Below are 20,723 nucleotides of genomic sequence, written 5' to 3'. Positions count from 1 at the left end.
TACTAATGTAAAAAAGAATGATTAGATGGTGAGAGTGGCAGTAGGTTTTGTCTTAGGGATGGACCCATGATTCTTATGACTATGACAAACACTAACCTTGTGTGTGTCAACTCGATAGAGCAGTATTCTTATCACCACAAGTACATTACTTTACTAGTATGACTCAAGGGCATGTATCTAGATAAATTAATTTCAAGAAGAGTTCAATTTTATGTATGTTTTTATGTGATAATTGAATGATTCATTGTATTATAGATGTATGCTATGTCTTTTTCCAGCTAGCTTACCCTGTTGTGTGTTTTTTGGTTGTTGTGTTGTCTTTTTTCTTTTGCAATAATCACTTTATCAATATGAGTAGATTAATATGCAGTTATAAAGATACCTCTAGTGGATGAGGAGCCAATTCTCTAAGTCGTGTGATATTATATCATGTTAAGTATAATTTGGTAATATAATCATAGTACAGAAGCTTGAAGATGTACATGTCTTATATTACTATAGTCTTATATGTTAGATGACTGTACTGATATAAGACATTTCTTGGATAACTTATTTTTTGAATATTTGTAATGAAATATTTTATTTTAGTAGTATTATGCTATTAAAATGGGATGTTAGATTCAAAATATGAGTTAAATATGTTTCTAGTTTTTATATTTAGATATGAAATTAGAATTCGTTTATGTCTAAAACTTTGATATATTATAGTCTCTAAAATTTAAGAATGAATGAATATAGTCATTTTAATATAATAATATTAGTTTTTTTTTGGATTTGTTAAACAATGTTCTAGATTGTCATTTGAGCCTAAACATGTCAAAATGATGTAAATAAATCAAACGTTATCTTGAACCGTGTTTAATATGTAAGAAAAATAATAACACAATTGAATTAAGATAATTATATCATTCATTTTTAAAAATTTAAGGATAAAAATATATCAAATTTTGAAAAAAAAGATGAATTATAATTTAACGTTAAACCTTAAAAATATTAACCATTTTGAAAAAAGAAAAAAAATTGAGAAGGTTAATTGATACAAATTTAGATGATTCTACAAAAATCTCTTTATTATTATTTTTTTTATTTAACAATTACATAAACAAAAATTACACGTTTTCAAACTTTTAAAATATTATATATTCTCACAATTCTTAGAAAAATAATCGGTTCACCCAAACAAGGAATCAACATACTAATCTAATAAATCAATTATTTGAGGGTAGATAGAATTCACTATTGGTATGTTATTTATATTTGAAAAAATAGATAAATAGTTAATTTTAAAATTATTGTTATGCACTTATTTTAAATTTTAGTGTCAAAAAAAAGGCAAAACATGAATATTTATTAGTAATAGTTTTCGATTCATTTTATGAACTCAATTTCTTTAATATTAATAAAAAAAACAAAAAAAACATGCATTCATACATCCAAAACAACCTCAATCATTATTCTATTATGCAATTATAAATATTCTATTATGCAATTATAAAGTTGTGAATTTTTAATTTTCTTAGATCTAGATATAAATTAAGAGAAAATATAAAATCAAGAAAAGTTATTGTATGATGTATATATCTTTTTGGTCACAACTAAACTAATAACATTTTGGGTCGATCACTCTTGGGTCAACCAACTCATATCGAAACATACCTTTTGAGGCTATCATCCTTGGTTTAATCATCTCTTGGGTCAATCACTTCTTGGATCTATCACCCTTGAATCGATCAACCTTGAATTGATTATTTATGGGTCGATAACTTTGATGGATCGATTGCAAAATAAATGTCAGATTAACACTCAACTAATAATAACCACGAATCAACCATCTAATGTTAATTATGGTGTGATTGAGTTGTGATTATGTCAACACAAATGTAAAAGTCCACAAGGACTAATATAAATAAAAATCTAAGGTATGGTTATTGACACACATACATCAGTACACTTAATATCCTTTCGACTGGTCACTTAGTGATTATAGTATCAGTATATTTTCTATAAGTATCATTCACACAGTATTAAACATAAACAATACATGACAAAGCTATCTAAAAATTAACAACCAACCCATATCAAAACACTTATAAATTTATTAGAATCATACTTGAGCTTAATAAACTTAATCAACCTAGACATACCTCTGTAGTTAAATTCTGAAAAGAAAGAAAGATATTAAAAAAAAGTTATTTTTTTAGAAAAAGTCATAAATAGTATAATTTAAGAGTGATAATATAAAAAAAATAAGAATAGACCTTTATCTATTTTTTTTTACTTATATATATATATATTAATTCTTCATTTATTTTAAAATATTTTCTCTAAGTCTATAAAAACATGATCTTATAGTTAATATTATATTTGGATTAAATAATAATCAAATAAAGTTTACCACAATTTTTTTCAAACGAATTATTAGATACAATTGTTATAATATTTCCTACTTTCTAACGTGTTTATCTACATATGTTTCAATTTTTATTTTATTTTATATCATATTGTTATCAGTGTTTTAGCATGTGTAAAATTAAATTTAAAAACAAACATTTATGAAGTATGTTGCTGTAAATGATAAATGTTTTCAATATAACATATTTATATATTGTATATAAAAGAATATTAGTTAAAAAAAATCATAGTACGTTGAGACATTAGTATTTAACTTTAGGTTATGAGATACATAATAAAGAAAAGAAAAACCTTGAGTACGTATGAATAATATTTGTTTAATTATAAAATTTTCTGGTCCATATAAGCCATTTTTACTTTTAGTTGGAAAGGAAGGAAGCTTGAGGGTTGAATCTGGTGAATGGAAAAAGATTGAAAGTGAGCCACAATAAAAGGTCCAAATTTTTGTTTAAAATAATTTGAATTCAGAATCCAATGGTTTGGGTTCAAAACTTTGGTTGAGATGTCTTTTTCCTTTCTATATATACTTCACTTTTCTTTTAATTTGACTTCAACTCTCACTTGCCTCAACCATAAATACACATCTCTTTATTTCTTCATCAAAATCACCTTCTGGATAATGAAAAACATTAACTTATACTCATCAATATACTCATAATTAAGTCATAATCAAATTAATCACAGCTAAACATATATTTCATATCATATATTAAATAATTAGATATATTTTTGGTTATTTAATTTTAAGTAAAAATTAAAATTATTTTATTTTTAAATTTTTATTCAATTTAGTTTATCAATTTTAAATATATCTAAATATAGTCTTTTTAATTAAATTTTATTAAATTTATTTAATATTTTAAAATTATTTCTCAATTAATATTAAAAAAATAATTTTTATTTGAAACTAAGTACAAAACATATTTAATTCTATATTATATGTCATGCAGGAGTAAAGTTATCTGAACTAAATTAAAATGATAAACATGTATTTATATATACAGACTTGTGAAATATTTGTATATTAAATTGCTACTGAACATCATATACAAGGTATGTTTATAAGGAAACTCATATATATATATATATATATAATAAATATGATTGTTTTAATTTATGTATTGGATATAGTGTTTATTGAATTACTAATTATTAATCGTTCGGTTAATATAAATTTAAAATATATAATTAAATTTAAAATATCTAATTAAAGATATTGAATATGTTGTTTATGAGAAACCGACCGAATTTTAAGGTAAATTTGTTTATATTTTATTAAGCCTGTATCATATTAAATCTATAAAACAATTTATAAATACAAGGTCAGGGTCATCAGTCAAGGATGCTCAATTCACACTCTAAAACATTCCATTCACATTCTACTCATGCTCTAGTGAGTTCATAATATTCAATTACCATAATATTCATTTGTGAGCAACAGCTCCTTCAACAGACCTCTAACTTGAGGGTCGAAGTGTTTTTGCAGGTACATCCCCTCTGCTGGTAAAAATATCCACCAAAACAATTTATATTATGAAATGATTTTGTTTTAGTTATTTAATACATGAGTATTTTATATATGAGATTTAATATTTATAAATAATTTGATAATAATTTAAATATTTCATTCTCATAAAATTAATTTTTAAAATAAAAATTGTTCTATTTATATACTATACATTAATTTATTTATAATATATATGAAACTTTTTAACGAATTTCAATATTAAATTTGACAATAAAGAGTGACAAATAAATCTTCTTAGAGTTTAAGTATCAGTGCTTAGAAAGGACGCTACAACACTATTTTTCTTCCTTCGTGTTCATACCTTATATTCAATCATAGAACTTTTATGTCAACTTCTATAGCAGCCTTTTTTGCCATTTTTTTATCTCCTTGTTTGTTAGGAGTTATATATAGTTTTTATATAAATTTAAATATGATTTCAGAGTGCGAAAATGTTTTTCTTACAGTTTCAAAAAAAAAATTGATTTTTCAGTCTTAAATATTAATTTATTTTGAAATAGATAAATATTATTTTAGTCTTCAAAATGTAAAACCATGTAACTGGTAGCATAGTCCTGGACCGATCTGCCATAGTACAAATGGTAAGTTATTTATCTTACTTCAAGTGATTACTTACTCTTTTGTCCAAAACATAAACATTTAATTAGTTCCATTTTTTATTAGGAAAAAAATTCATCTTTTAATTTTCTTAAACATAAATAAACTTTAATTACTCTTACTTAATTTATGAGTATTTTGGAAATAATTTTAATACTTAAAAAAATTAAAATCTGTCATCCATCACATTATTTTATGTCCTGTTTCATCGGAAAAAAAATTGTAGAAAGAACCTTAATTAGATCCAGAAGATGCAAAACCAAGCATCCTATAAGTATCTGAATTTTTCATCAAAATGTGGCCATTGAAAGCTACCAACTCACCTCAATTTTCCGAATAAAACAACTTTTTACATTTATTTGATATTATTTTTTTCAAATACATTTTTTTATAATATTTTATCCTTATAATATATATTAAATTAACGTAAATATATGATATCCTACCATTATTTTTTTATATATTATTTTTCGTTTTCAAACTTATGCTTGCAGGTGTCAGGATTTGTTCTATTATATTCTACCATGCTCGGCTGGTCCATTTGGTGACCTCAAAGCGTTTACATATAAACATAAACAGTAAAATAAGATAATATTGGACCATATAATAACATTCCTTCTGATTCATGAAAACCGATGGTGCTGACACAAATGATAAACAACTTTGGGAACTGTTCAACAGGTGCAGTTGCCTTTTCATAAGATTTCTTTTGAAACAAGGTGTGTGTGATAACATTTAATGTTTACAAGAAAAATTTTCAAACCCATGAAAATATTTTTAATCAATCTGAAAATGCGAATTCTAGTGGTTTTAAGGTTCAAAATTATGTACTAAATTAAGTAGAGATGGTAAATTATGAATTTTTGACATTTTTCTTAATATTGTATCTATACGTCCACTTATTTAACCATACATATCTTATATTTATAAGTGAATATTATAATATAAAAATATTAAATATGTTTTTAGTTTTAAAATTATAGCATAAAATTAAAATTTGTATTTATGTAAAACTTTGATAAATTTTGATTTTTTAACTTAAAAAAAATAAATATAATTTTCTAACAAAACTTTTTATGTAAAATACGTTTTTTAGTTAATATAGAAATAGGAGAAGCGTATCAAACAGATATAAATAATTAATATTAAATTAAAGTTAAAAATATTATATCAATTTATATTTAATATTTGAAAATTAAAATATATCAAAGTTTTAGATATGAATAAATTTTAATTTTAAATTAAAGTTCAAAATTCAGAAACTATAACATATCTAACCCATATAACAATTATTTTAATTTTGTTTAGATAATATGGCTAAAATTTACTTGTTCTGAAAGTAAAAATTTGTGATGATTTTTATCTTTAAAATAATTAAGAATATTAAAATATATATATTTAGACCTTTATTGATCTTAACTCGTAAGATTATTAGATATATGGTAACACATTCCTTAACTTACTTTTTGGATTTTAACCACATGAATGTAAATAATCATGTTAAATGGACTCTATCAATTATTCATGTTGTAATAATTAGTTATAATTTATGAAGTAAAGATAAAGTTGATGCAAGAATATGAGATGTGAAAAATGAAGAGAGAAGGTAGAAAATGAAACATTGATTAAGAAAAGGAAGAGGTGAGTTTGGGAGCAAAAGTGTGGCAATGTGAATTCCCCCGATAGCAACGAGGATGCTTAACCAAACTCAACCGACTTTTGACGTTTCTTTCTTCTCCCTTCTTCCCTTTCTATATTTTCTTTATTTTAATTCTTTCTATTTCGTGTCCACGACCAAAGTCGACAAACAAAAACACGGAACCTTATTATTTGCTTCTGTTCGGTCTCTCAACTAAGCAAAACCTCTCATATCACATTCTTTCACAAATCACCTTCGACAACTCTCATGGCTCCTTCTTTCAGTTTCAGCCATAATCACGGACACAATTTTCTTTCTGTGTCACTGCTGATGCTGGCGTTGACGACTTTAGCTTCACAGACTTCCCACGCGCTTCATTCCTTCGGCTTCGACATACACCACCGCTTTTCGGATCCGGTTAAGGAGGTTTTCGGCGTTGGTGACTTACCCGTCAAGGGAACTCGCGAGTACTATGTTGTCATGGCCCACAGAGACCGAATGTTCCGGGGCCGGCGTCTCGCCGGCGGTCATCACACTCCTCTTACTTTTGTCCCCAGCAACGAGACTTATCAGATTGGAACATTCGGATTGTACGGGTTCTTTAGCCACTTGCAAAGTTTTAGTTACTTTTTATGTTTTCTGGGTTATAGTATTTTACTAGAATTTTGAGAATACAGATCTGTGCAAAGAATAAGAAGGAGGAATAGAATATGGGTTATGATTTTGCTGCTTTAAAAGATGCAGGAAGAGAATCTAAAGGGGATATGCTTTTTTTTCTTTTTTTCAGAGACCATACATTATGAGGTTTCCAAAAGAATTCCTTTTTTTGGGTTGTGTGAAAATCTTTTGTTTGCAGCTTTTGTCCTTTCTTTTTAAGAAAAAAAAGGAAATTTTGGAATGAATTTTGTGTGGCATGCTTTGAGTGGTTTGTGTGTAGTAGTATATTCATTTAGTAATTTCTATTATTTGAATTTCAGCTTGCATTTTGCCAATGTTTCTGTTGGGACTCCACCTTTATCGTTTCTGGTGGCATTGGATACTGGTAGTGACTTGTTCTGGTTACCTTGCAATTGTACCAAATGTGTGCGTGCTATAGGTATATCAAACCAGGTATGCAATCTCATTTATCATTTTAACCGTTTTTTCTTTTAATTTATACTTTATCTGAATGCTTGCAATTTTTTAGTGCTGGTGGGAAACTTCGTCTGCATCATTATTACTTTCTGAAGGATTTCTTGATAGTTATTCTAGGGTTTTTTGTGGGTTATTGATCAGTTGTGAACAAGGGTACAAAACTGATGTAGAAGTTTGAATCAATGACACTCTCTTAATACTTTCATTTGCCAGAGAATTGATTTTAGTATCTATGATCTTAAAAGATCATCCACAAGTGAAAAGGTTTTGTGCAACAGCAGCTTATGTGAGCTACAGAAACAATGCTCTTCATCTGGTAGCGTTTGTCCTTATGAAGTAAACTATCTATCAAATGGCACTTCAACTTCTGGGTTCCTAGTGGACGATGTGCTGCACTTAATTACAGACGATGATCAAGCAAAAGATGCTGATACACGAGTTACTTTTGGGTAAACTTGTCAACATCTTACTGTGATATTTTATTGTAATACATGTACATATGAAGCATTAGAGTAGTCGAAGTACCAAAAAGTTCAGTTCTAGGAAGGCTGATGATGATATGCTCAGTAATAATCATATCCAATAAACTCATATCCTTTTTTAGCAGTAGAGGATATTAGTTTCCAATCTAATCCTTGAAGTTAAACTGTTTGACTATCGGTCTTAGTTATAATCATCTTCTTATGGGCTTACTTGTTTTTGACAATCTGCTCATTGTTGTTTGTCATTGAATATGTTGCAGTTGTGGCCAAGTTCAGACTGGTGCTTTTTTGGATGGGGCAGCCCCAAATGGTCTCCTTGGACTAGGAATGGGTGATGTATCTGTGCCAAGTATCTTAGCCAAAGAAGGGCTCACTTCAAATTCTTTTTCAATGTGTTTTGGACCTGATGGTCTTGGAAGAATCACATTTGGGGATAATAGTAGCTTTGTTCAGGGAAAAACACCATTCAACCTAAGGGCATCGCGGTAAGTAGTTACAATCCTTTTTTCTTCTTTCCCTTGAATGCACACCGAAACCTACCCAAAAAAAAATTGAATAAATGTTGGCTGAGGTAGTCTTTGGTTTTATTCTGGTTGAGTTTTTGGTAAAAGCAAAAGAAACATACAACAGAAACTATAGAAGAAAAAAATGTTGAGTATTTGAGCCTAACTTAACTAGTGCTTTTTTTAACATTCGTTCATCTTTGCAGTCCTACTTACAACATTACTGTATCCCAAATTAATTTGGGTGGAAATGTTGCTGATATTGAGTTTCATGCAATATTTGACTCTGGTACCTCGTTCACATACCTAAATGACCCAGCTTATACGCAGATTACTAACAGTGTAAGTAATGTTAAGTATAGCTGGTTAAGAAGGTAACTAGGCCTTCATGTTACATGACTTTTTAATTTTTTTCCCATTATTTTTGCAGTTTAATTCAGTAGTTAAACTACAACGGCATTCATCTTCTAGTAGTTCTGATGAGCTCCCCTTCGAGTACTGCTATGACTTAAGGTGATTTGTAGCTTCGCAAAAGCCTCTAGTCCCTTTTCATTTTAAAACCACAGGCATTGATTTTGACTTTACCTCCAGTTCAAACCAGGTTGTTGAAGTTCCCATCAATTTTACCATGAAAGGAGGAGATACTTTTACTGTCACAGATCCTATAGTAACTGTCACAGGGGAGGTGAGAACATGAAATCCAACATTTGTTTTCATTCATATTAATATCCTATGATTATTTAGCCTGTAACATGATAAATGCTTATTGTAATGAACCAGGGTATTAGCTTACTATGTTTGGGTGTGGTGAAAAGCAACAACGTCAATATCATTGGACGTGAGTATTTTAATTGAAGAAACTAAAATATGTTCTGAAAGCTTTCAATTATTTTGGTCTATTCATGCTTCTTTTTAAAAAAAACCACAACTGCTACATTCTTATCAAATCTTTTTGTGTTTCTTCTGGAATTGTGTAACATTCACAAATGCCTGTCTTCTTTATCTGTTTTTGTTTGATAAATCTTGCATCAATACTATGTATGACAAAAACATCTATATCTTCTTCCACTGTTATTGCTATGACTTGAATATTCATAGAATTTATCTTGACACAGAGAATTTCATGACTGGTTACCATATAGTGTTTGATCGCGACAACATGATTCTTGGTTGGAAAGAATCTAATTGTAAGTGAAGCTCACTCTATACTGCTTCAGTGCACTGCATGCTTTCTCCATTAGTATTGTTAATTAAACATGTTATTCACAGGTTATGATGATGAACTCTCTACTTTACCTGTTAACCGATCACATTCCTCTGCTATTCCTCCTGCCATAGCTGTGAATCCTCAAGCAACATCAAATCAGCCTAATGAGCTTTCACCTAATCTCTCATTTAAGATAAAACCCACTTCTGTCTTAATGGTGGCCCTTTTTTTGCTTTTGGCCATATTTTGAGCATACCTTAGGCTATTTAGTGTTATATCACTAATATTAGTATTTTTTTTAGCAACGCTAGAGTTATATTATTTCTATGCATTTTTTGGATTCTTAGTATCATTGATTTGATAATGAGTCTGTAAATAATGTATAAACATGTCAGTATAGTTATGAAGAAAATATATATTTCCATTCTTACATTTTGTGACTTCACTTTGTGACTCATGGAGAAGACTCAATCAAATTGTGCAGATTGTGCAAGAAAAACTGACAGATTAGTTACACATCCTCACATATAGTTGAAAATGGACTATATATTTAATTTTTAACAATAGTTAGGTCTTTTCTTTTGAAATCTTATAAAAATCAATTTGAAATGAATAATCAGCACATAGGGACACCATATTGTAAATTTTGAATCAAATCATCGTCAAGTTATTGACCCTCCACATTCAAAAGTGCATAAATGAAGAACAACTGATATAAACAAGAGTTCTCTATGGAATGCAGTCATTCAACAGTGGTAATTCTGAAAGAAAATCATGCCACCTGGAAGTACTTAAACCAGGTCAACACGTTATGAACAGATATTGACTATTAAGATTTATGACTCTTACCAGCTGCCATAGATTCAAAAGTTGAAAAGTGCCAAGTTTTTCTTTCAACATCTTACATAAATATTGGAAGCTATTTTTTTATAAGCCTGTTGAATTTTTGACAAAGGAAAACTAGGTCCTAATTCTCATTTACAATAAATGTTTGTAAGAAAAATAAGTGTTGCAGCAGACATTCATAAATTGTTAGTGGTCGATATGAATTACACAGGTTCAAAATTTGATGCCAGATGTGGACCACTAGCAGCTATTATTTGAATATTTTTTCTCTCACCAAGAGCACCTTCCCTTTTTGCCCTTGCCTCTTGACATTCTAGATAATGTATATCCCAATTCTACATTTTTTTATCAATAAAAATATATAAAATAAAGAAGTAGTTGGGGTGTTTCAATCCTTTTATACATCAACAAGCAAAGGTCAAAATCACGAAAAATTAAACCAGAAGGTATCACCCATATAACCTTTATCGTAGTTATTCTATAAGCAAAACAGAACAAAATTTCTAAAGACAAAAGAGACGAAATGTTGAAGTGCATGTTCATCAGGTCCATAAGTACACACTTTGTGTACTACAAAAAGATTATTACACATGCTCACCCCTTTTGTGATCAGATTATTACACATTACGACTTTGTTTAAGATTACTTTCCATGCAAAATGTAAGGTTGTTGACAAGGCTTTAAAATATTTTTTGATATTTTAATTATATTGATTAATATTTTTCATTCAACGACTAAAAATGACACAAAAAGCATTTTTACTAAGAATTGAAACATATAAATTTGCAGGAAATGAAAATATATTTAAATATATATTTATTATAGTAGATTAAAATAATTAAGAAAGAAAGATAGAAAAAAGCATTAATAAAAAGAAACCATTAGAAAATATCGTGAAGAAAACATTAAATTAATATTTAAAGATGAAAATATTAAATAAGGTTTTCTTTTTTGGAAAGATAGTTAGTTAGACAATTTCTCTTTTGTTAGAAAGATATCCAAAGATGTATGATAACTCTATTACATAAGAAGCTAAAGTAAAAGACATTGGAAATTGGAGTAATGAGATTAGTTTGAGTGAGAAAAACCACACGTTGCTAATTTCCTACATTAGTTGTCTGAGTGTAATGTGGATATGAACAAAGAAGATGGGTGGGTTTAGAAGGATAATCATACTAATGTTTATATTGTATCAAAAAATATTTTAATTTAAGATAGGTCTTTAGACATATAATTTATTTGAGTAATATAGTTATTATTTATTATATTGTAATTTATTTTCCTCTAATATTACATTTTACTTAATTTTGATGTTATAATATTGAATCTCATATAATGTTTCAATATATCATAAACATGAATTATATCTCTAAAGAAAAAAATATCTTTTATTTACGTTAAAGTATGAATATACTAATTAATTAAATTACATACCTAGAAATATAATTATGTTAATTTAAAATACCATTTTACCTTAATTATATTAATAGTTTTTACTGATAGTGTTAAAATAACCATAATTAAGAACAAGGGGTGATATAAGAATGTGAGGAATTTAAACTGCCAATTTTCTTTTTTGCTGGAACTAAATGCAGATGAGTCATGCTTGTAAGAATTAAAAACATAAACATTATAAATAATTTTCTCCTTAACACCATGGAAGAATTTAATTTTGAAAATTAAAACTATTTTCTTCATACATTAATTAGTCAATAATACATTAAAAAATATAATAATTTCAAACAAATTAAGTATAAACATCTTCTTTTGCATCATCTTTTGAAGGAAGATGTCATTTTCTTCTTGAGTTGCACCCTCATCAGTATCACATTTTTCATCCTTATCTGTACATACATTATTAAAAATTATCACAATGTGTCAGTGTGGGTTCATCACCAAATGATAAAAAAAAATTATAAATACGTACTGTATTGTCTGTATGTAAAAAAGAATACAAAATACCTAACAATCATATGACAACTTTATTTAATTATACGGTTTAATTAAACTTCAAGTAATTTATAAATATATTTTTTCCAACTGAATTTTTATTAAAAATTTATATATTAAATATTTAAAATATTTTCTTACTTTTATTTGAGTATTTTTGTCATTATTTTTTGTTTTTCTTTAAATTCTCAATCGACTTATATTTTTTCTCTTTAATCTTTTGTATTTTTTCAATCAACTCAGTAAAAGAAGTGTTCAGTAAAAAAATAAAAAGTAGGTTGATATATAAATTAAAGACGATAAAATAAAACTAACAATCACGATATTCTATTAACAGCGGCATAAATCTCATATAAGAATATTTAGATAAAGATGCAAAACATTTTAAATGTTCAATATATCAAATGTTTTTTAATGAAAATTGAATTGAAAATATTAAGAACTATGAGTTACTTAATTTTAATGCAAAAAATCGAGGTAAGACAAATGCTGCATTTTCTCTTATTCATGTATGAAAATTCGTCAATGCAAGGTTTTACATAAAGAAATAGAAAATTAAAATTAAAATTTTATTTTCATAGCATTTGCTTATCGTTAACGAAAATTTATATCATGCCAATAGAAGCTGTATTTCAGTTCTGTTCAGAATAAGAAAATTATTTAATTGCATACTGACAAAAACTCAAGGTGGAGGAAACATAATAGGGAATATAGGTATTGTTATAATCAACTACTCTACCAGTCTAGTTTTCCTTAAATATTACTCTTCATTCTAACTACTTTGAATTAGAATAATTAAACATACAAAATTTTAGTTTTGACTTCTTGTAATTAAGATTAAATGGTTTTTGTTTAATATGTTTTTAGTCATTTTAAACTTAATGAAAACTTGTTTGGTCTCAACTATTGGTTACTTGTCAATTACATTTGTGTTTTTTTTTGTGAAAAAGAAGAAATAAAAAAATATATAAAAAATGTGTTATTTAAATGGATAAAAATAAGTAAAAGAAAAAGTTCTATTTAGATTAGTAAAAAAATTTATTCTAAGTGAAGATGTGCAAAGTAGTAATATTGAAATAATAACAATCTTAGTATGATTTAAATTAAGCAAAATCCCTTGACCAAAAATATGATTTGACATAAGCAGCACGTCAATTAGGGACAGTTGTTTAGGACTAATCACCAATATAAGCCAAGATCACAACATAATCATCTTAAATTTTACTATCCTCTTTATATCTTTGGAAAATAAAGCTTCACAACTTTACCTTTATGAAAAGTCTTACTACATTCTTTATCCTATTAGTTGTCATCTTTTTCTTACAAACAATTCAAATAAAGTAATAACACAATAGTCAGGGTTCCTATGTAATCATTGTTCTTGGTTCGGAATAAACAAATGCCAATATAATTTAGAAACAATATATAAATTAAAGACATTATTTGACATTCATCATTTTTAGAAGTTTAATCTAACCAAAAGAATTAGTTTCAATAAAATAGTAAAAATATATTTTAACTATTAATATTTAAATGTTTGATTATTTTCGGTTTTTATATTTTTATTTTTTAATTGAACTTTTATTTTGGTAAAACAACGTAATGTATTTTTTTTTGGTCAAATTGATGTTAACACATTTTAAAAATGTCACATATCAAAATATAAAGCTATATCACATACCAGCAAGTGAGTTATCATTTATCTTAGTATCTCTTATTTTGACACATAATACAAAAATAATTCACATGTATCATTATTTCAAACTATATTAATATCAATTTAACGAAAGTGATTACATATTTACGTAATGAAGTGTCTGTAGTGCACTCTTGGCCTAAAAAAAAACTGCAAGTAAATATGCTGATTGTTTGTCCAAAGATGAATAGATGATTACATAGAATTTTTTTACAAAAACTTATACTCAATTTAAAAAAAATAAATAAAGACTCAAGTGTAAAAATATAGAAACAGAAAAAAAATCGAAGACTTATATATATATATTAAGACCAAATTACTAATTAAATCTTTAAATAAATTTTCATATTTAGTGTTAATAGTGATTTGAGTATAATGGTATTCTAGTAAAAGATTAAGAGTACAATTTCTTAGATTTATACACAGTTTCAGTAGACATAGGAACTGCACAACACGCATTACCAGCAACACCACAGCAACTCAACTCTATGTATCATCTATTCATCTTTGGACAAAAAAATCAGCTGATTTACTTGCAGTATTTTTAGGCCAAGAGTGCACTACAGACACTTCATTACGTAAATATAGCACCACTGATTGAATAAGCTACTTTTTTTCATCTTAAACATAAAAAATCTCATTTTACTATTTGCTTTTTACAAATGCTACCGGACTCTCTGGACTCAAATTAGTACTGTTAATAATTAGATTCCTCTGAACTATGATTCACATAAGCAGGAAAGCTCCCACAATAATAATTGTAGTTTTGATAAGAGCTGGCTACCATTATAACTAACAAAGACTTGCAATGCAAGCTTTGGCACAGAAAAAAAAACAAAAATTGCGATGGCTCAACCTTAACTACCGCATACATTCCTATATCTGAGGCGCAGTTTCCTTTGCTTATTATTCCTGTGTCCTGCCATTTAAAGAAAAACATAGATTTATTTTCAATTAATTCTCTATAAAGAATTCAGATAAATAATTTCTAAAGAAAAAGTTAAAACCCAGAAGAAAGAAACATTAAGTGCTTTTCTCACAAATTATGAATAATAGTTTTAGATAATCATAAATGGGTTTCACAAAAAAAAATGAAAATAAACATTACAGTGAAATAGAATAGCACAGGGACAATTGGGGCATGTGGCTGTTGTCCTCAATTTCCGTTAAAAAGTCCGAACTTGAAATCTCAAGTGCTCTATCACAAAAAGTTGCTGGGGTAAAATCAAATAGTTCACATTCGACACTAGGGCAATATGAGAAGACCAAGTGTAATTGTCATAATCGATGAATCATAATGGTGTATTATGGAGTAGGGGGTGAAATTGTGATCTTACCAACCGTACCCTTGATGAGAGGAGACCATGAAACTATAGCTTAAGCCTGGATTTAGCATGAATATGTAATTACAATATTCTGATTCAGAGTAACGTGAAAAAAGTAATAAAAGAGGACCATCACATATCATACGCCACAGAAAGCAACTAGAAAAGTTTAATAACCTTCATTTAGTCCACGGAGCATAAAGTGGATTGTCTTTTTGTAACGAGAATGCTTCAACATTACTACTCTTCATTGACAGTACTTCTTAACGAATTGATTTCTTGGGCCACGATATCTTATACAATGATTAACCTCTTGTTATCTCTATAAAAAACCATTTCCCCCATCGTTAATTTCCACAGCTAAAAGCTAAAAATCATCAAAGTACTCAAATTGGCATGGCTACCATGGTTGCTTTCTTGAACTTGGTCATCATACTTTCAGTAGTCTCTACCGGAAAGTCACTGAGCTTAAACTACTATGAAAATACATGCCCTAAAGTGGAGTGCATTGTTGCCAAGGCAGTGAAGGATGCCACTGCTAAGGACAAAACTGTTCCAGCAGCACTTCTTCGAATGCACTTCCATGATTGTTTCATTAGGGTAACAGAATTTTGACTCTCCTTTCCTCTTGACTGTCTGTTTCGGCTTCATTTGATGTGTCATTAAGCAAATCATTTTTTCTTATTTGTTCCCCTGTTTTCTTGAAGGGGTGTGATGCCTCCGTGCTGCTAAATTCAAAAGGAAACAGCAAAGCAGAAAAAGATGGGCCACCAAACGTTTCTTTGCATGCATTCTATGTCATTGATGCAGCAAAGAAAGCATTAGAAGCTGCATGCCCTGGTGTCGTCTCTTGTGCTGATATCCTATCTCTAGCAGCAAGGGACGCAGTTTTTCTGGTAAGTAATCTACTTAAAGTACCAAATTTCTCATCATTTAAATTCTAAATAACTGTTATGTCTTTGAGAATTGATAAATGCAGCTATGGTAACTTGTATTTGCAAGTCTTGACTAATGGTATAAATATATTCTACAGTCTGGAGGACCTACATGGGATGTTCCTAAAGGAAGAAAGGATGGAAGAACATCTAAGGCCAGTGAAACCATACAGTTACCAGCTCCAACCTTCAACTTATCACAATTGCGGCAGAGCTTCTCTCAAAGAGGACTGTCTGGGGAAGACTTGGTAGCTCTGTCAGGCAAGTCATCCCTAAAGTCAAAACTACCAAAACTTAACATTTTTCATTTATTCCAATTTATATCTAAATAGAGTTTAGATTAAAATATCTTTTAACTCGTGTAGGGGGGCATACTTTGGGTTTCTCTCATTGCTCATCTTTCAAGAGCAGACTTCACAGCTTTAATGCTACACATGATGTTGATCCTTCATTAAATCCGTCATTTGTAGCAAAACTGAAATCAATTTGTCCACTAAAAAATCAGGCAAAAAATGCAGGCACCACTATGGATCCTTCTTCAGTAACTTTCGACAATACATATTACAGGTTGATCCTCCAACATAAAGGCTTGTTTTCTTCTGATCAAGCTTTGCTCGATAACCCAGATACCAAGAATCTGGTTACGAAGTTTGCCACCTCACAAAAGGCATTTTATCAGGCTTTCGCAAAGTCCATGATCAAAATGAGTAACATCAACGGGGGCCAAGAGGTTAGGAAGGACTGCAGAGTGATCAATTAAAAAATTAAATCAATTTGATAGTTGATGTTCCATACAAGTTATTCAGTACGAAGTTGGTGGAAAAAAAGTTCCCAGAAGGGCAAGAATATTGCATCTTTTTCCTCCACAAAAAAGAAATTGGTATGTTTATCTCAAGTTAATAAAATATTAAGCATGTCTTGGGAAATTAATTTAGTAGTTATAAATATCAGTTTGGTAGTCTTGAGTAATGAGTCAAGCAAGGTTCAGCTCGGACAAATGAAAGTATCCCAGCTTAATCAAAGGATGAGAGTCAAGGTAACGATTAAGAACTCAACTTTTGTGAGAATCGAGCCAAACAAACTTAACTCACAAACGACTATGATTTGGAAATTGGCAGATATGATTTTCTTCTATAATAATAATGCTACGAAGTCTTATCATTAATATATCCAATGCAGCCTCAAAGAACATTATTGGCGCATATGGTAATTTTAGGCATAGTTCATGTCTGAGCGTTCACTTTCCCATTTTCCTCCCAAAACTGTTATCGGTTCGAAGATGTTGTTTCTGATGTATAGGATGAAATGTTGCGAAGAATGTGACTACCTTCATTGCAAAAGAAATTTTTCTTAAATTATCAACTCAACAATTATATGTGGTTTTCAGGCTCTAGCCACTTAACAGCACTGCAAATACCAACCTGTAAACATCCTTTTACAAATGAGTAACAAAACACCAAGTGATCTTAGAGGAAAATTAAACTAAATATACCTCAAAAACATGCTGAACTAAATAACACTAAAGTTTTCATCAACAATTGCCATCCCAGTTCCCCATCCACAAAGATTGTTGCCTTATACCATTTCTCAAGATTAAGGAACCACAAAATAAAAAGAAATAGTTTTTTCTTCACCTAATGTATAGCAGAGAAGTATGATATCCATTTTAGGAGGCATTTCTGTAGCGTGATCATGTCCTAAACAGTTTCTTGATCCTATAGATATGAGATGCAAGAAAGCAACAAGAATTTGTATAACAACAGCCGCCCGACCAAAAAAACTGCTAAATTTTTTCACAGTTTTGAGCTACCTCAAGCATTATCTTTTGAGATAGGAGCTATCTCTGCCAATTGAATGTTACCACTTAGTAGTGATGCTTTATCAGATGGAAGAAAGGAAAACCCGTCAAGAAGTTTCAAACACTTTAAGCCCCATTTTCCCATCAAAAACTCAATAAGGTGATGCCCACTGCAAATAATTAATTAGATTAATTAGCTAAATTAAATATTCTGCTTGTGAAGTAACAACGAAATTTCCTCACTAGCTCAGAGGATCATATAGACTGAAAGGTACCTTCGATTATGGTATGACGTTATAAAAATCGACCCCGGGGAATTTCGGAGCAAGAATGTCACAGTAGCAAAGAGGTCATCAAAGGCTAAACAATGTGCAAAAAACAGACATTAGTCCAATTCACAGAGGAAGGTGACCCATAAGGTAATAAGTAATGCACTCCTTTTTCATCTCACCATTTGAATCGTACAACACATCGGCCCCTAGAATAAGTGTGGGTTGTAAACTGAATAAGGGTGCATCCCAAACACCCCATGTCAATCCTAACACCTACAAATAGAAGCCAAAACATTCAGAAAACATAAATAATTAACAATATAATAAAATTTCTACTTCATGAACATCCACAAATAAGCATTAAGCTTCCACTCGTTCACCAACTTTTGGAAATTCCATGTCACACACAGACTTCCATAATATTTTACTGAAACATTAACACATTCAACAACGCACATTTTCACCACAGGCTTCGTTATTTGGAATATGTTGAAACAATCACTCTAATGATAGCTTACATTGCACTCAAGCTTGTTCAACTCACAAAGTCTTCTCATGTTGTCAAGCACCTGCAAGTCCAAAACATAACATGATGCAGTCAACGAATAGTTTATCTACTAAATTTCGGGATCCGGCCAACAGTTTAACCATTTGCTTATAATAATCATATAACAATACTGTTGATGAAGAACAGAGTCATGTTGGCAATTACTTTATTTATTTTAAAGATCACATATATCCTCAAATGAAGGACAATTTATTCAAACTGGATAAGAATCCAACGAACAACAAAGTTCTTCTTCCAAGTTTTATCAACATGGCATCTGCATATCCAACCAGACTCAAAGTCAAACACTTTTAATCGACTGGGCTTTTAGACCCGTACTTTCAACTTGAAAAATTTAATCCTTACATTAGAAATACGAGACTTTAGTTCATTCATTTGCATGCTTAAACTAAACTTAAACATTCAGTGGCATTATTTTTATCATTAAAAAGTTAAAAAAATGACCAAATTCCCATATTTTCCCAAGTTAAAGAGATTAAATTCATTGATTTGAAACTCTAGGAATCAAAATCAATATTTACCAGAAGTAAAGGGAACAAAAATACGTTTCTTTTTCGAGAACAATAACTGGACAGCATTAATGTAACACCTCTAATCTGGTGGAGTTATCGGTAAGAGTGACACGAGCACCGAGTTTTGCAGCAACCAAGCCAGGCAAGGAAGTTCCAGCACCCAGCTGCATGAATATAATAAGAAAAAACGATGATAAAGGACAAATTATCACGATTTTTTGTTATAATAAGACGTACCTCAACAACGGTGGCTCCTGAAAACCGATGCTTCTGCTGCCACACGTACTCGGCAAGAACTACACTGCAGGGCCAGACGAATAGGCCATAATCTTCCTTCATGTTCTGCGTTGAAGCCACGGAAATAACAGAAGAAGAGTAATCGTTAGTTGGTTGGGAAATTCGGGTCTGCGTAGAGATGTTGGGAAGTGAAGAACCTCGATGATGGAGATGGAGAAGCTTGGAGTTTCAGAATCGTCGCCGAAACAGTGGCGCGAAACGGTGGTCATGGTCGGAGTGTCATCGCACTCTTCATCGTCCCAATCTTTCTCTTCCATGTCCGAAAAGGAGTTAGCTTGAAACCTCCAATTTGGAGGGGGAATTTGGGGCTTCCAAACCTGTCTTACGTAAATGTCATGTTTATTTAGGTCAAATATTCACAAAAGTAAAAGAAAATTGAAAGCATAGATTATATAAAAAAACAAAAATCTTTAATTAAATTTTAAATATTTCGGAAGTATTTAATGGACTCTTTACTCTCTTTTTTATTTACTCGAAAGTTTAATATTTTTTTAAATGAGGTATGTATCATTTAAATTATTTACTCCAAAGCTTTATATATTTTAAATGAGTATGTGTAGTTTAAATTTTTTAATTAATTTAGTGATGTGAATGATATTTTGTTACATTGTCTTACTTCCTTTTATTTAGTTATTACATATGAGATTTATGATAAAACAATGATTAATGTAAAGACAAACATTATAGTGATTTTTATCGTTTTAATTATAAAATTTCACATCTTATATAAAAGAGACAAAGAAACAAAATAACCGAGAGATGATAATAATTACATCACTCAATTAAAAAAATAAATAAAGTAACAAGTATTCAATTGAAAATCATAAAAGTTTTAAGAAGTACTCAGTAAATAAATAAATAAGAAAAAACAATAGAAACTCAATTTAAAATACTTAAATTTATAAAGAATTATTAAGCCTAAAAAAACAGTGCTAATGGTTTATTACAACTACAAAAATACAATGTAAGTAGATGAGAGATGAACTTAATAACCTAATTGAAGTAAAATGTGACATTTTTCT

General features: G+C 29.3%; 3 protein-coding genes across 10 annotated transcripts; 2 read left to right on the top strand and 1 right to left on the bottom strand.

The window, feature by feature from the left end:
• Positions 1 to 6,203: 6,203 nt before the first annotated feature.
• Positions 6,204 to 9,934, top strand: LOC108321259 (aspartyl protease family protein 1). Of its 2 annotated transcripts, XM_017552956.2 has the most exons (10): positions 6,204 to 6,766; positions 7,154 to 7,286; positions 7,524 to 7,759; positions 8,053 to 8,277; positions 8,502 to 8,637; positions 8,726 to 8,808; positions 8,887 to 8,980; positions 9,076 to 9,133; positions 9,411 to 9,482; positions 9,565 to 9,934. In XM_017552956.2, the coding sequence occupies exons 1-10, from the start codon at positions 6,444 to 6,446 to the stop codon at positions 9,750 to 9,752; spliced, it is 1,548 nt and encodes a 515-aa protein (XP_017408445.1). In that variant the 5' UTR covers positions 6,204 to 6,443; the 3' UTR covers positions 9,753 to 9,934. The 2 variants fall into 2 exon arrangements, 1 of the variants encoding a protein (XP_017408445.1); XR_008245691.1 differs by lacking the exon at positions 9,076 to 9,133 and having other exon boundaries at positions 9,565 to 9,706.
• Positions 9,935 to 14,672: 4,738 nt separating this feature from the next.
• On the bottom strand, positions 14,673 to 20,044 carry LOC108321298 (uncharacterized). Of its 7 annotated transcripts, none has more exons than XR_008245690.1 (9): positions 19,839 to 20,043; positions 19,642 to 19,746; positions 19,482 to 19,568; positions 18,843 to 18,893; positions 18,504 to 18,597; positions 18,328 to 18,412; positions 18,065 to 18,222; positions 15,103 to 15,377; positions 14,673 to 14,913 (listed from the first exon to the last, which is right to left on the bottom strand). XR_008245690.1 is itself a non-coding variant. In XM_052869582.1 (9 exons), the coding sequence occupies exons 1-7, from the start codon at positions 19,956 to 19,958 to the stop codon at positions 18,066 to 18,068; spliced, it is 699 nt and encodes a 232-aa protein (XP_052725542.1). In that variant the 5' UTR covers positions 19,959 to 20,043; the 3' UTR covers positions 14,673 to 14,913; positions 15,332 to 15,377; position 18,065. The 7 variants fall into 7 exon arrangements, 5 of the variants coding, with proteins under 5 accessions (XP_052725542.1, XP_017408497.1, XP_017408500.1 ...); XM_052869582.1 differs by having other exon boundaries at positions 15,332 to 15,377; XR_008245689.1 differs by lacking the exon at positions 15,103 to 15,377 and having other exon boundaries at positions 17,889 to 18,222; positions 19,839 to 20,042.
• Positions 15,665 to 17,184, top strand: LOC108321297 (peroxidase 64). Its single transcript, XM_017553006.2, has 4 exons — positions 15,665 to 15,919; positions 16,027 to 16,215; positions 16,353 to 16,515; positions 16,620 to 17,184. Exons 1-4 carry the CDS (start codon positions 15,716 to 15,718, stop codon positions 17,012 to 17,014), a joined length of 951 nt encoding a protein of 316 aa, XP_017408495.1. The 5' UTR covers positions 15,665 to 15,715; the 3' UTR covers positions 17,015 to 17,184.
• Positions 20,045 to 20,723: the final 679 nt, after the last annotated feature.

This window comes from Vigna angularis, chromosome 10, assembly GCF_016808095.1.
Source record: "Vigna angularis cultivar LongXiaoDou No.4 chromosome 10, ASM1680809v1, whole genome shotgun sequence".
NCBI lineage: Eukaryota > Viridiplantae > Streptophyta > Magnoliopsida > Fabales > Fabaceae > Vigna > Vigna angularis.
The sequence above is the reverse complement of the archived record's forward strand: the minus strand, read 5'-3'. Positions and strand labels throughout refer to the sequence as shown.

Bases quoted from the DNA above. Each gene is read 5' to 3' on its own strand.
- LOC108321259 (XM_017552956.2), top strand. From the start codon at position 6,444: ATGGCTCCTTCTTTCAGTTTCAGCCATAATCACGGACACAATTTTCTT. The intron at 7,287-7,523 runs GTATGCAATCTC...TTCATTTGCCAG, and splicing joins CTATAGGTATATCAAACCAG to AGAATTGATTTTAGTATCTA. The intron at 8,981-9,075 runs GTGAGAACATGA...GTAATGAACCAG, and splicing joins TAGTAACTGTCACAGGGGAG to GGTATTAGCTTACTATGTTT.
- LOC108321297 (XM_017553006.2), top strand. From the start codon at position 15,716: ATGGCTACCATGGTTGCTTTCTTGAACTTGGTCATCATACTTTCAGTA. The intron at 16,216-16,352 runs GTAAGTAATCTA...TATATTCTACAG, and splicing joins CAAGGGACGCAGTTTTTCTG to TCTGGAGGACCTACATGGGA. The intron at 16,516-16,619 runs GCAAGTCATCCC...TAACTCGTGTAG, and splicing joins AGACTTGGTAGCTCTGTCAG to GGGGGCATACTTTGGGTTTC.
- LOC108321298 (XM_052869582.1), bottom strand. From the start codon at position 19,958: ATGGAAGAGAAAGATTGGGACGATGAAGAGTGCGATGACACTCCGACC. The intron at 18,894-19,481 runs GTGTTACATTAA...TTGGACTTGCAG, and splicing joins ATAACTCCACCAGATTAGAG to GTGCTTGACAACATGAGAAG. The intron at 18,223-18,327 runs GTACCTTTCAGT...AATTATTTGCAG, and splicing joins ACGTCATACCATAATCGAAG to TGGGCATCACCTTATTGAGT.